Source organism: Physcomitrium patens, chromosome 12, assembly GCF_059467195.1.
Source record: "Physcomitrium patens ecotype Gransden chromosome 12, ASM5946719v1, whole genome shotgun sequence".
Taxonomy (NCBI): domain Eukaryota; kingdom Viridiplantae; phylum Streptophyta; class Bryopsida; order Funariales; family Funariaceae; genus Physcomitrium; species Physcomitrium patens.
The window spans coordinates 4,440,920-4,452,456 of NC_143421.1; the positions used below are offsets into that span (position 1 = coordinate 4,440,920).

Here is an 11,537-nt window from a genome sequence, read left to right on the forward strand (position 1 = left end):
TTACCTTCAAAAGGATCAAAGTAATGGAACATGATACCTTGTTCTAATCTTACTTTGAGTGGACTTTTTTCAAATAGCAAATAAATTAGGCAAGGATTGGGATGATGAAACATTTTATACTGTGTTTTCTCATGTCTATTTCTTTCTTTTTACAAGTTATTTCCATATTGTTTGTATGATTTTTGCTTATTTTGACTTACTTTTCATCATTTAAGAACATTGTGTTATTTCTACAAAGTAATTGTGTTGATTACAATGATTTAGAAAAGTGCTCTAAAGAATTATTTCTCTTAATTATATTATATACATATATTTTTGTGTACTTACAATTGCTAATAAGAAAATGTTTTGTAGCAAGTGTAACAGATTAACTTTGTTTTCAATAATCTATGAAAGAGCCTGCACTAAAATGAAATTGATATTATATGGATAGAATCTCAGATTTGTGATCAATTTACAAATTTCCCATTTTTTCATATTAAATATAAACAAAAATAAATAGCAGAATTGAATATCATGATAAAATTATAAGGAGTATATTTGTTTTGTAAATGCTTCTCTATCTTGAGAAGCTGGGTGTGTGTGTGTCTGCCTTTTCCTTACTTTTCTTTTCTTCGTCTGTAATTTTTTTTTTTCTACTTAAAACACTAGATTAACAAATATTTAGTTAGTTCAAAATGTACACTGCATAATTGAAACACAATTTTTTTTTATTAAAAATAACCCAAAAAGTGAATAGTGTCAATGTGATTTTGGCAAAAGTTGCAACAGAAAGAAAAGTAATGAAATAAAATTTTGCATGTCATGATTTAAATGTATTGAGAATAAATCAAAATATGTACAGCATGAATTTTTATATTATTTATGAACATTGAATTTATATTCTTACAGAATTTCATGAAATCATAAAAAAAAAAGATACAGGCAATTCTTTTATATAAATGTTCCTCAACCAAAATCTTCATAGAAAATCCTACTCTGCAGCAAAACCAATTCTCTAAAACGAATCCTTACAATAAATTATGCAGAAAATGAAAGAACTATACATGAATAAAAAAATACTATATATATATATATATATATATATACATGTATATATATATATATATATATACATGTATGTATATATATATGTTAAAAAAAAACCAGTTAGTGATGAATATGAAAACTAATCGAATTTATAATCGACTTTTAACCTACGGGTTTGTGATAGACGCCAACGCGCGGCGGCGCTTATTTGACCACTGTAGCCGGTATCACCACCGGCAGTTCCAGTTGCAATTCGAATCGTTCCCTTCTTAGGGTTTCTTCAGTGTCGTAATTTAAACATGCTTTCCATATTTGGAAGGGTGCTGCTTTGCAGCATTTCGGCCACAAATCTGTTGCCGTGGTAGCGAGAAACCTTAATGTTACTGTTTCTTGCTGCCTCAAGGCCTTGACCGCAGTAACATGTCCCAAGTTTCGATCATCTTGTACGATTGTGTTTATTTTGTGTGCAACACAATCGGTGCGTGATCACGGGTCAATCAAACGAATGTCGAACTGTTGTTCTGGCGCTTCTAAGACCCCATGCTACGATTAGGCTTTTGCCGTACATCCGACGCGTCGGAATTGAGAGAGAGAGAGAGAGAGAGAGAGGGGCTCACTAGAGAATCTAGGCAAATTTCAATGTGGATGAGAGCTTCAGACCTGTATGTCAATCTCACATGAAGGAAACAATTTCTTGGCTGTTGTTGGTTCTCGTTTCTCAATTCCGTGGCGTCATGTATTACTAGAGAACCCATCATTTCATTTGGTGACAGCTTATTGTGAGGATTCGAAGTCGTCGTTAGAATGGTTCAACGTGAACGTCACCTACGCCTGCAATGTTAACATGCAAACGTCCTCTGAGAAGAAACGTGGTTGTCCCCATTAATCTCATGCCGATCGAAGCACGTGAATCAGGTCCTATACGAGGCGTATCCCCAGTATTTTTTAGTCTTCGACAACACAGGGAAAAGTCTATTTTACTGGGAGCTTTGACAGGTGGGGAAATCAATACGGGTTTGTCCTAGGAGATGCGCGTCTTTCACTATCCTATACGGCTAGATGTGTTGATTACTGCTCGAAACAATTTTCGGAGGTGAGCCTGTTGATAGTTCTTGAATGTCCTTTTCAATGAAACTGTACTGTACATCTTTGGGAAGTCATCAGACAGGATGATCAATCGAACTATTTGTTTGTTGGGCTGGTCCTGCACTGAATTCTTTGCGTCTTGGTCGTAAGTCGTGTGTTGACAGGGCTTTCAAATAACTGTTAATCCACCACCGCTTCAAGCTCGATGTGTGGGATGTTAGCGGTCTTGTACCTTTCGTAATTATTTACATCCCGAACAGGATGAGCTGATAGGCACACAATTGAACTTAGAGGTAGATTAGTTTTCCGGAAGTGGCTTTAGGCTTTGAAACATGTTGACGTTGCGTTCGATTGCATCACTCGTGGTGAAGGAATCATTCAAATTAGGGGTTGCGACGTTTAACGTGCTTCTCCAAGAACACACCAGCAATCCTGAAAGATATTGACTTGCTGTTTCGATTTCTAACAGCTCTTAGGTCTCGAACTGAAATGCCTGCTTGTATGCCTTGTAGTTTAGCTCGACTAATGCATGCTTGACCGCATCTTCAAGATGTTGGAAGACTGATGTTGCTTTTAGGTGTTTTGATAGGAACGCGTAGATCACTTCAAGCTCTCACTTGTTTGCGAAACAGAAAATGATGAGCCTAAGGTATTTCGGGTCTTACATAATGTATGGTTTATATTTTTAAAGGGTTTTTACATGGATTAATTCATAAAGCATATCGAACTTCTGTGTTACAAAACGAGCTCCACATTTTGGAAATTTCCTTCATACAGACTTGCGTAGCCACCTGTCCGTAAGCGGTAAAACAAATATCAGCAAGCTGTGAAGTAAATGATCCCCTTCAGTGATTACCTGTACCACCAGCAACAAAAGAAATACCGAGTCACACTGAACTTTCGCACTAAATGCTTTGAGTCCAGGCATTCACTCAACCCCCTTGCACAACTACCAGAGATTAGTTGATTAAAACAGCCGGTCTCTATCCCAACGTGATGGATATTAGTGTGAGTATGGTGGCAGGACGATTGCTCATTGTGCAGAACTGCACATAGTGACAGATAATAAAACCCTAATATCCAAAACAACTACACTACGCATGTGTAAAATAACAGTGGTTAATATGCACAGCCTGCACAATGTTCTCAAATTAACTAATACCGATAGGTGGGGCTCACTGGTCGATAGCCAGACGGTAAAAACCACACAATTGCAATCTCATTCTCAGTCCCTATTTATTATATACTGCTGGATGCTCCAGTTACCGTAACAGGAAACGTTACCTTGAAGGCGTCCAATGTGACAGAGAATCAAGTGAGCAAAAACAGGGCAGTACATACTTGGTGGAAGCCAAAAAATGAACCATGCCATATATTTACAGGACACTGCTGAATTCCACTCGATAGAAAAGCCGTAACAGTCCTATTCAAAACGTTAGTGAGATCACCATCTTGACCCTGGAAATTCAACGTGTGTCCCTTTTTCGCTGCTAATATACTGAGCATTTCACCGTGAATGTCAATACATGTAGTGAACACTGCTGAGTACCTTGAGGTCTTCGTATTCTTCACCTGTTGCAAGACCAGGATCTACATAGCAAATCTGGTACTCGGCATGCTTAAGGGTCTGAATCCCTCTTTTAAGTAACCTCTGCCATCCACTCTTATCTCTTAAAGCCCTGATAACATCTCCTGTTTTCTGAGAAGGATCAAGCACAATAAGGTAAACCTCTTCGGACACTCCCGGTCGCCAGCGTTTCTCAATCCCCACAATAGTTCTAGAGTGCCCTCTATGTTGAAAATACAACGGTGACCTCTTGCTGAACACAATTGGCTGCCGAAGCCGATCGAATGCACTAGTCGCTGAGGTCGCTTTGTTCGACCTTTCCATGAAGTAGTTCCATACCCAATCAACTATGTGTTGGTGTCGAGACGCATCAGCATCATTCCTGTTCCGTGAGCTACTGGCTGGCTCAGAATCCACACCCTCGTACTTCTTCGCCACATCTTGGTCGTGTTGGTTGGAGCTGTTTCTGAGTTTCTCCATACAAACCACACATAAGTCGGAATGTACAATGTCCGAGTGGCGATATCGCATACCCTGAATTGGATACTCTCCACAGCCTGTACACTCCAAGTCTTCGTTATTAACAGGAGAAGAGAGCCTGGATCTCGAAGTCGATCTCGAAGTCGACCTAGACCTCGAAGTAGAACTTGATTGGACTTCGGACGACGAGCCTGAATCTGGAGTTTTCCAAGACATAGTACTACTTCTTGTGGGTTCAGCACTTGAATCCTGCTCTTCCCCCCTACTGCTCTCCACATTCCCTGACCCGAAAGATTGAAAATCAACAATCCTTGCACGCAATCCAAAAGAACGCAACAAAGCAGCGCACTCAGTAGTACCAATCCACTTCTGAGTCCCTCCAATTTCCCAATTGAAGTAGTCGGCCCCCGGTGAATCAAACCCTTTGCTCCAGGCAACCTCAACCCATCTCTGCAGCGACAAAATATCCGGCACAAACCCACAGCCCCCAAATAACACGTCTCTAGCATCCTGATCCGCTACCAGCAGGTATGAGGCCAGCATCTGAATGTTCCTCCACCCACATCCCCACCCCAAATCTTCCCTGTGCCGGCTCTCATAGTGTTCCATCCAGCCGGACAAAGCGATCGTGGAGGATCCCTTCCTGTGATCAGCTTCCAGACATTTCTCCAACAAATGCATAAGTCCTTCTCTCACTGGCACTGTCGTCTTCTCCTTCATTTGGCATGACATCAAATACCTCACATTCTCCTCCAGGGACTTGCTGGTAATTTTATTCGACTTCCACTGTTCACCCTCTCCATAGGAAATACTACGAGGCCGCTTGCTCATGCATTCTTCGTTACCCGAAGTCTCCTGCAGAGCTAGCTTGTGCTGAAGACAATGTGATTCCCATTCTTGAATAGGAACCACCTGGTTGCAACCCCTGTCACATTTCACAGAATACTGGCATTTATCTGTCTTGCTAATTCTGGTCTTCAGCTTGGGCTTTGGCATGGGCTCGTCCCTCGTTGAGGCAATCTTCTGGGCATAAGCTCTGTCCCGTTCGATTTCTTCTGCATCGAGGTGTGAGTTCACATGATTATCAAGCTGCACCACGGGCATCGTGCGGTGACAGAGGGGACATTTATCCTTCCCGTTAGACTTCTCCATGCTGAAGAAACCTGGTGCTCAATCCGAGCGTCAGTCTAAACACTGCGCATGCCTCGCCGAGAGTTTTCTGCTGCTGCACGTGATTATGGCATCGGTAGCCCAAAAAACCTAAATGCGCTCCAGTGTTCCATTTGATAATTTCATCCATCACCGGTTACACGGATTGTCGGCATCAATCCTACATTACTACCAAGTGATCTGTGAGCACTGCGAAAGAATTCCTCTGGTCTTAAATGAGGCAATTAGCAAAACGTCATCGTGTGCTTCGCACCACTTCTGCAGGTCACGAAAGCGGTTGATTCTCTCATGCACCTTCTGAATCTAAATCGCTTGCCCAAGCCCCAAGATCCATGAATCCAAATGAACCTTCGCGAAACACCTAACTCTACTAAGTATTCCAAACAGATCACAACATTCACCAATGTAGAATTCTATAATACCATCAGTAATCCCAGAGAATCTGACAAACAACTGCATGCACCAAGTCCGCTTCTGAGCAAGTGTAACCCACGAGAGACAGAGCACCAATAGACTGATGATTTGTAACCCTTAAAACCAGGAATCGCTCTAATTAAATAGAAAGATAGGCACGAAATCCGTTCGAGATTCTTACCGCATCTGATGACCAACAAGGCGTTCATCAGAAACGGGTACCCAGAATGTCACGTCTGATTTACATGAGCAAAGACACACATCGGAAGAGCTGAAGAATTTGAAAGCCACTCACCTCGTCCTGAACACCAAAACACAAGTGAATCAAAACCTCTCTTACACCACATGGTTCTATTTGCTCAATCCCATCACACCCCCACGCATACACAGAACGCGCAAAACACCAAAAAGAACGTGACGCTGAGCTCAACATCCGGTGCAGTCGTGTGTAAAAGTGACGATGAATCGAACCTAAAGGAAAGATTTGGTTACATGAAATGTTCTAGGTCAAGCCTGGGCCATTGAGGTGGCCCCACATAGCTACGCGTTATGGACACCGCCGACGCCTGAACCGAAATCCGACGATGAAAACCTCCATTTCGAAATGGCCCACATATTGTGCAAAAACAATTGGCCGCAATGGCTCAGTTGGGTGACCGCGTAGGCTAAGAAAAGAGCTTAAGCTCTCAGACGAACAGAAAAACGATGATTTGGTCTAGAGACCAGGTGTAGGCCAAAGGGGGTGACGCTTCAACGAAACATGCCCAGTCATCTGCCACGGGGGGTAACCCTGCACACGTGCAGGAAAGCAAGGAAATCGATGATGTGTCGCACGCACTTCGTGTTTTTCTTCGCTCACTCTACGTGGGGCAAGTTTAGTAACGTGTTGCCTTTTCGGTGAGCGAGCATGAAGCTCGTCGACATGCTGTTTCTGATATGAACAGTTCGCAGGTTAACTGAAAGCTGCAAAATGACATCTTTGCTTCGAGGAGTTCAAAGACTTCAACTGGGTCGTGTACATATCTGCAAGCTCCTTCACTCCTCCTCGTTCTTGTCAACCCTGTCGAAACAAACCATTCATTCCTCTTCGTAAGTTGCCAGGGGGGCCTTTGGGTCACTGGTGCTCAAACCCCTATCTCCCGGTGCGAGGCTCCAGAGCGATAAATGAGGCAAGGCAACCCAAGCTCAAGTCCAAGCTACGACGGAAGGCCACGGTACTAACAATTTCTAGCCGCTGTGGCACCCCACGGGCTTCTCAACTCCACATGATCAGCAATGTCTGGATCTGCACTATGCCGCATCGTAGGCCTTCACGGTATCGACAAGTTCCGAGCGGTGTGGACGAATCTGCAATGGTTCTCTCGATCGGCTCGTCACAAGCACATCGCCATTCGATTCTCTCGTGGACCACAAAAACTGTAGTCGGAGCTAGAAAACTCAACGGGGCACTCTGCTCGGCGCCGACCGCTTCTGAATCGGCGGAAGACAGGAATTGTGATTCGGAGGCGTGCATTACATCAAATCGAAGACAATCAAATGGCGGATCAGAGCGTGTTTCGAGTCGGTATCTCGCAGTCTGCCGAAGACGCTCAACAGCGACGACGACGACAACTTCCTTTCAAGAATTAATCAAGTTTTTTCTCAAGGAAATGAGAGGATTAAGGTGCCACTTAAATTAGAACACACCCACTCCATCTTACTATACTTTTCCACAATTAAAAACATTGTAAACTTGATAAGCACTAGACTTATTTCTGACCTAATAGGTGTCATAACTGGTCTTAAATAGGATGTTGGACTTGCAAAAATATTCCACCCTATATAGGGTGGAAATGGGAGGGATTGGCTACCTTACACAGGAAGCTTAAAGTGTATCTTTTGAACTCTCTTCACCAACTAGTATAACATGTGTTATAATTTTTATTATTCATTTATTAAGGTTTTATAATCTAATAATGTTAGTCCACTTCCATCAAATAATTATAATTTAAATAATATCATAAAATAGATATACTTTCAAAAATAATTAATAGTAATATCCAATTTAAATCATATTATGTATTTTTATAAAATATTATAAATAAATATTTTTTAACTAGCTAATATTAGATAATATTTTAATAAATATTATAGCAACTTAGTCTTATTCATGTATACATTATAAACAATTCCATAGTAGTTGCAATGTACATAATATAAATTAGTTGAAATTTGACCACTTAAATTTAGAATTTTATATTATTTAATAGACATAGTGTATATAATTTAAAATATTATTAATAAGTAATCAAATATTAATAATAATAAAATTTTAAAATGTATAAAAATGTATAAAATATTATATAAAAATATATAAAACATATATAAAACATATATAAATGTATGTATATATATATATATATATATATATATTTATATATGTATTAAAATGAATAAATTATCAAATTAGATCAAATTGATATAAAGTGTAAGTTATTCAAAATCAATTCACTTTAAAATTATATATTTAATAATTAAGATTTATTTATGTATATATATACATACAGTTTTTATCTTTATAATAATATTTAAAAATAATGAAACATGAAAAATAAACTTAAATTTTTAAAGAAAATGAAGAGAAATTATTGTGGTAAAAAATAAGTTTTTTTTCACAATGAAAAATTTATTTATTTAAAGTAGAAACCTTGTCTCATTCTTATATATATATATATATATATATATATATATAAAAGGATTAGATTTTTTTATTAATAGATATTGTGACATTTTTTTTACTTCTTTGTAGTATTTTGTCACAAAAAATAAATGTAGTATAAAAGTTTTAGTTTTTCATTATCTACAACAAAAAACAGCATGATAATTAATTTTAGGCTTTTGAAAGTCTAGTTTTAACAACATGAGGAATTGTTTACATATTTTTGCCTAATAATTCCAGAAAGAGTAGCAGCTTTAGTATTGGTTCTTATTGGTCGTAGAGAACACAGGTACAGGTAGTTCTAGTACATTTGACTCATTCTGGAAGTTCCCTATCAATGCCATGTAGCTTATCGTGTTTGTAAGTGCCTTTAGTTCAAACTTGAAGTAATTCTTTGGCCAACAGAGCATGGGATATTTCAACTTGTCCGGAGAATAGATTGCCGTTATCTTGTCTCGTTTGGATTGCTGAAGATCAGATCAAACAATGGAGCAGGACCGAAACTTAGGATGATGGTGTACGTACATGGAGAATACGCCGTTCTGAACACACTCTTCGGACAACTTCAAAGGAAGACAAACAGCGCTGTTGTATCCTTCTGGTGAGTGCCATAGTCGACATTAAAACATTGAAACCACGGTCGTCCAGCACTAAAACTTCCTTTTATGCCTCCAAGCTCTGTTGAAAATTATTTGCACTCAAAAGCTGCATTGTCTGATATTACTATGAACAATTGTGACAATTGTCCGAAGAATAGATTGCCGTTATCTTGTCTCGTTTGGGTTAGAACAAATATTTTTGAAAAGTATTAGTTTTATCATCATATTAATGATTATTATTGTTGTGATATTAAGTAGTAAAATTGATCTCGTTGAAGGTATGTTTCATCCTTTTTACTCCTATTTGAAAGTGTTGTTTGGAAAGGATTTAGGTTTTACCTCAGGCTAGATTATAACAGCTGTACCACACCAAATGGCTGTAAGATCTTTGAGTACGTATTCAGTAATATATTCCTGTCTCAGTGAATTCTTGTGTAGTCTTTGCTTTCATTTCTCAGAGCGACGCTCCTGTTCAGAACAGCCAATTGACTAGCTACGAGTAATTGATTCGCAGTGCTGCATAATGTCTATTAACAAACTGGTTTTGAGGAAATTTACATCTTGATAAAATAACAGTATAATAATATAACATAATACAAATCCAAGTACATGGATTATCTGGACAATGCTGCATGAGGTAACTATTCACAAGCAATGAGCTTGCATGACCTTGCCCAGAAATACTCTTCTATGTCATGTATATCACAAGAGATTCTTTTACTAGTCTACCATGTATTCTTCAATACCCCACTTGTCTTACAAGTAATGTTCCTACATACCACCAACATGCCAATTCTAAAAGAATAAGAATTATACAAAAGCTTAGGTTACAAGTACACTTCATATTGTTATATGCACATTCAAGAAAATGGCTTTTAAGTGGTTGGTTATTGTTGTGAAGAGCTTGATATTTGCAACAATTGTGAGAGAAAAGGAGAGAAGGAAGGGAGTGAATAAAAGTGGTAGTCTTTTTTAGGTGAATTTGTTAGTGAGTCAACATGTGAAATTAAAAAGCAATATATTTGTAAGAATTTTTGGAGGCAAAGCTTTTGAATGAAAATTTAAATTTGAATATTATTTTGTAACAAGTCTAAGTCTTAATGCTTTTTATTTGAATTATAATTGTAAGTAAAATCAACATCAAATATATTATTTCAAAGGTCTTCACAATTTTATTCAAATATAACATTTAAAATACTATTAGAAGTAGGATTACTTAAAATTTTATCCACCTTTCAATTTCTTAATTAATAATAAGGACAAAAAATTTGAAAAGAATTAAATTTATGAAATAAGAAAAAAACATCATAACCTACTTAAGTATCAGTTGGCCTACATCTTTGATTTTAATATTGATATTTCAATAGTAATAACTATTAAGGAGAAAGTTCAATGAAAGAAAATAATCAATTAAGGCTCTTACAAGGAAATATGAAAAAATAAAAATTAGAGAAATATGTATATTAAAAACAAAACTAAAATGACTATTGCCAAAAGACAAAGAAACTAGAGATTCTTGAAACTAGACTAAAAAAAAGAAAAGAATTGATAAGAGTGAAGAAGGCTTTTTTCTTGACTCTATATATATTATCAACCTAGGATCTATGTAGTGACATTCTATAGGACCTCCAAAAATATGGACTTTACATGATACATATCTTGACTTGCAAGGCAAGTTTTTTATATGGACACCATATAAATAGCTTGGTCCACAAGCTACCAATACATATAACACATGGGTAGTTTATTGACCAAGTTTTTAATCTATTAATCAACTACAAACATATATAAAGTCAAAATAGCATCTAAAAATCTTCTAGGAAGTTACTTTAAAAGATATCATGAAATTAATCTATTTTTATTTAATTCTATCTATTCATATTACATGTATAATAATTATAATATATATCTATATATATATATATATATATATCCATAAAATTATTCTCCCTTTTAAGAACAAGTTCCACAAGGAGTGGTGATCATATATTGAGGAAGTCTAAGTTGTAGTGAATTGTATTTGCCACGTATTCTGATCTTTGTTTCCTTTAAAGGTAGTTGATAGGTCTTCTTGGCCATCAGTAATGTCCCATTCTAGGGTGGGAAGACCACCGTGTAATTTTATCATTATTAAAACCTTTGTAACTTCCTTCAAACAAAATATTTATAATACCATGAGGAATTGTATCTACTTCTAATAAAATCACCAAACATTGATAGTCTTTTTTAAAGTCATGATACCAAACACATTATATCTCACCATATATTTGAGGAAAAATATGTTGTTCTTGAAGGTCTTCATTCCTTTATGTCATCTTAAAGACTGTGATAATTACAATGTCTTGTCTGATAAGTTAGCAAATGATGGCTCTTGAGTTAATTCCGCTAGTTGTTGGTTCTCTAACTCCTTAACATGATTATTATATACAAATTACAAACAAGGATAGAAGATAGAATGTAATCATTTTTAAATTGTGTTTCTTTTATAGCAAAG

At 37.3% G+C, this 11,537-nt stretch overlaps 2 protein-coding genes and 1 long non-coding RNA gene across 11 annotated transcripts; 2 read left to right on the forward strand and 1 right to left on the reverse strand.

The window, feature by feature from the left end:
- Window positions 1-2,753: 2,753 nt before the first annotated feature.
- LOC112289731 (uncharacterized) lies at window positions 2,754-6,726 on the reverse strand. Of its 9 annotated transcripts, none has more exons than XM_024535225.3 (4): window positions 6,239-6,726; window positions 5,928-6,047; window positions 3,665-5,492; window positions 2,754-2,971 (listed from the first exon to the last, which is right to left on the reverse strand). In XM_024535225.3, exons 3-4 carry the CDS (start codon window positions 5,312-5,314, stop codon window positions 2,885-2,887), a joined length of 1,737 nt encoding a protein of 578 aa, XP_024390993.2. In that variant the 5' UTR covers window positions 5,315-5,492; window positions 5,928-6,047; window positions 6,239-6,726; the 3' UTR covers window positions 2,754-2,884. The 9 variants fall into 9 exon arrangements, with proteins under 9 accessions (XP_024390993.2, XP_090110765.1, XP_024390994.2 ...); XM_090254639.1 differs by having other exon boundaries at window positions 3,665-5,680; XM_024535226.3 differs by having other exon boundaries at window positions 6,218-6,726.
- LOC141046045 (uncharacterized) lies at window positions 6,721-7,672 on the forward strand. Its single transcript, XM_073537878.2, has 2 exons — window positions 6,721-7,409; window positions 7,536-7,672. Exons 1-2 carry the CDS (start codon window positions 7,012-7,014, stop codon window positions 7,612-7,614), a joined length of 477 nt encoding a protein of 158 aa, XP_073393979.1. The 5' UTR covers window positions 6,721-7,011; the 3' UTR covers window positions 7,615-7,672.
- Window positions 7,673-8,606: 934 nt separating this feature from the next.
- LOC149988006 (uncharacterized) lies at window positions 8,607-9,470 on the forward strand. The gene is made up of 2 exons (XR_016505651.1): window positions 8,607-9,045; window positions 9,376-9,470. It is a non-coding gene; the product is annotated as an uncharacterized LOC149988006 (long non-coding RNA).
- The last annotated feature ends 2,067 nt before the right edge of the window (window positions 9,471-11,537 follow it).

Excerpts from the sequence above, each read along its gene's own strand:
- LOC141046045 (XM_073537878.2), top strand. The coding sequence starts at position 7,012 with ATGATCAGCAATGTCTGGATCTGCACTATGCCGCATCGTAGGCCTTCA. Across the intron at positions 7,410-7,535 it reads AAGGAAATGAGAGGATTAAG|GATGTTGGACTTGCAAAAAT; the intron begins GTGCCACTTAAA and ends GGTCTTAAATAG.
- LOC112289731 (XM_073537874.2), bottom strand. The coding sequence starts at position 5,314 with ATGGAGAAGTCTAACGGGAAGGATAAATGTCCCCTCTGTCACCGCACG. Across the intron at positions 2,972-3,664 it reads AAGAATACGAAGACCTCAAG|GTAATCACTGAAGGGGATCA; the intron begins GTACTCAGCAGT and ends CTGGTGGTACAG.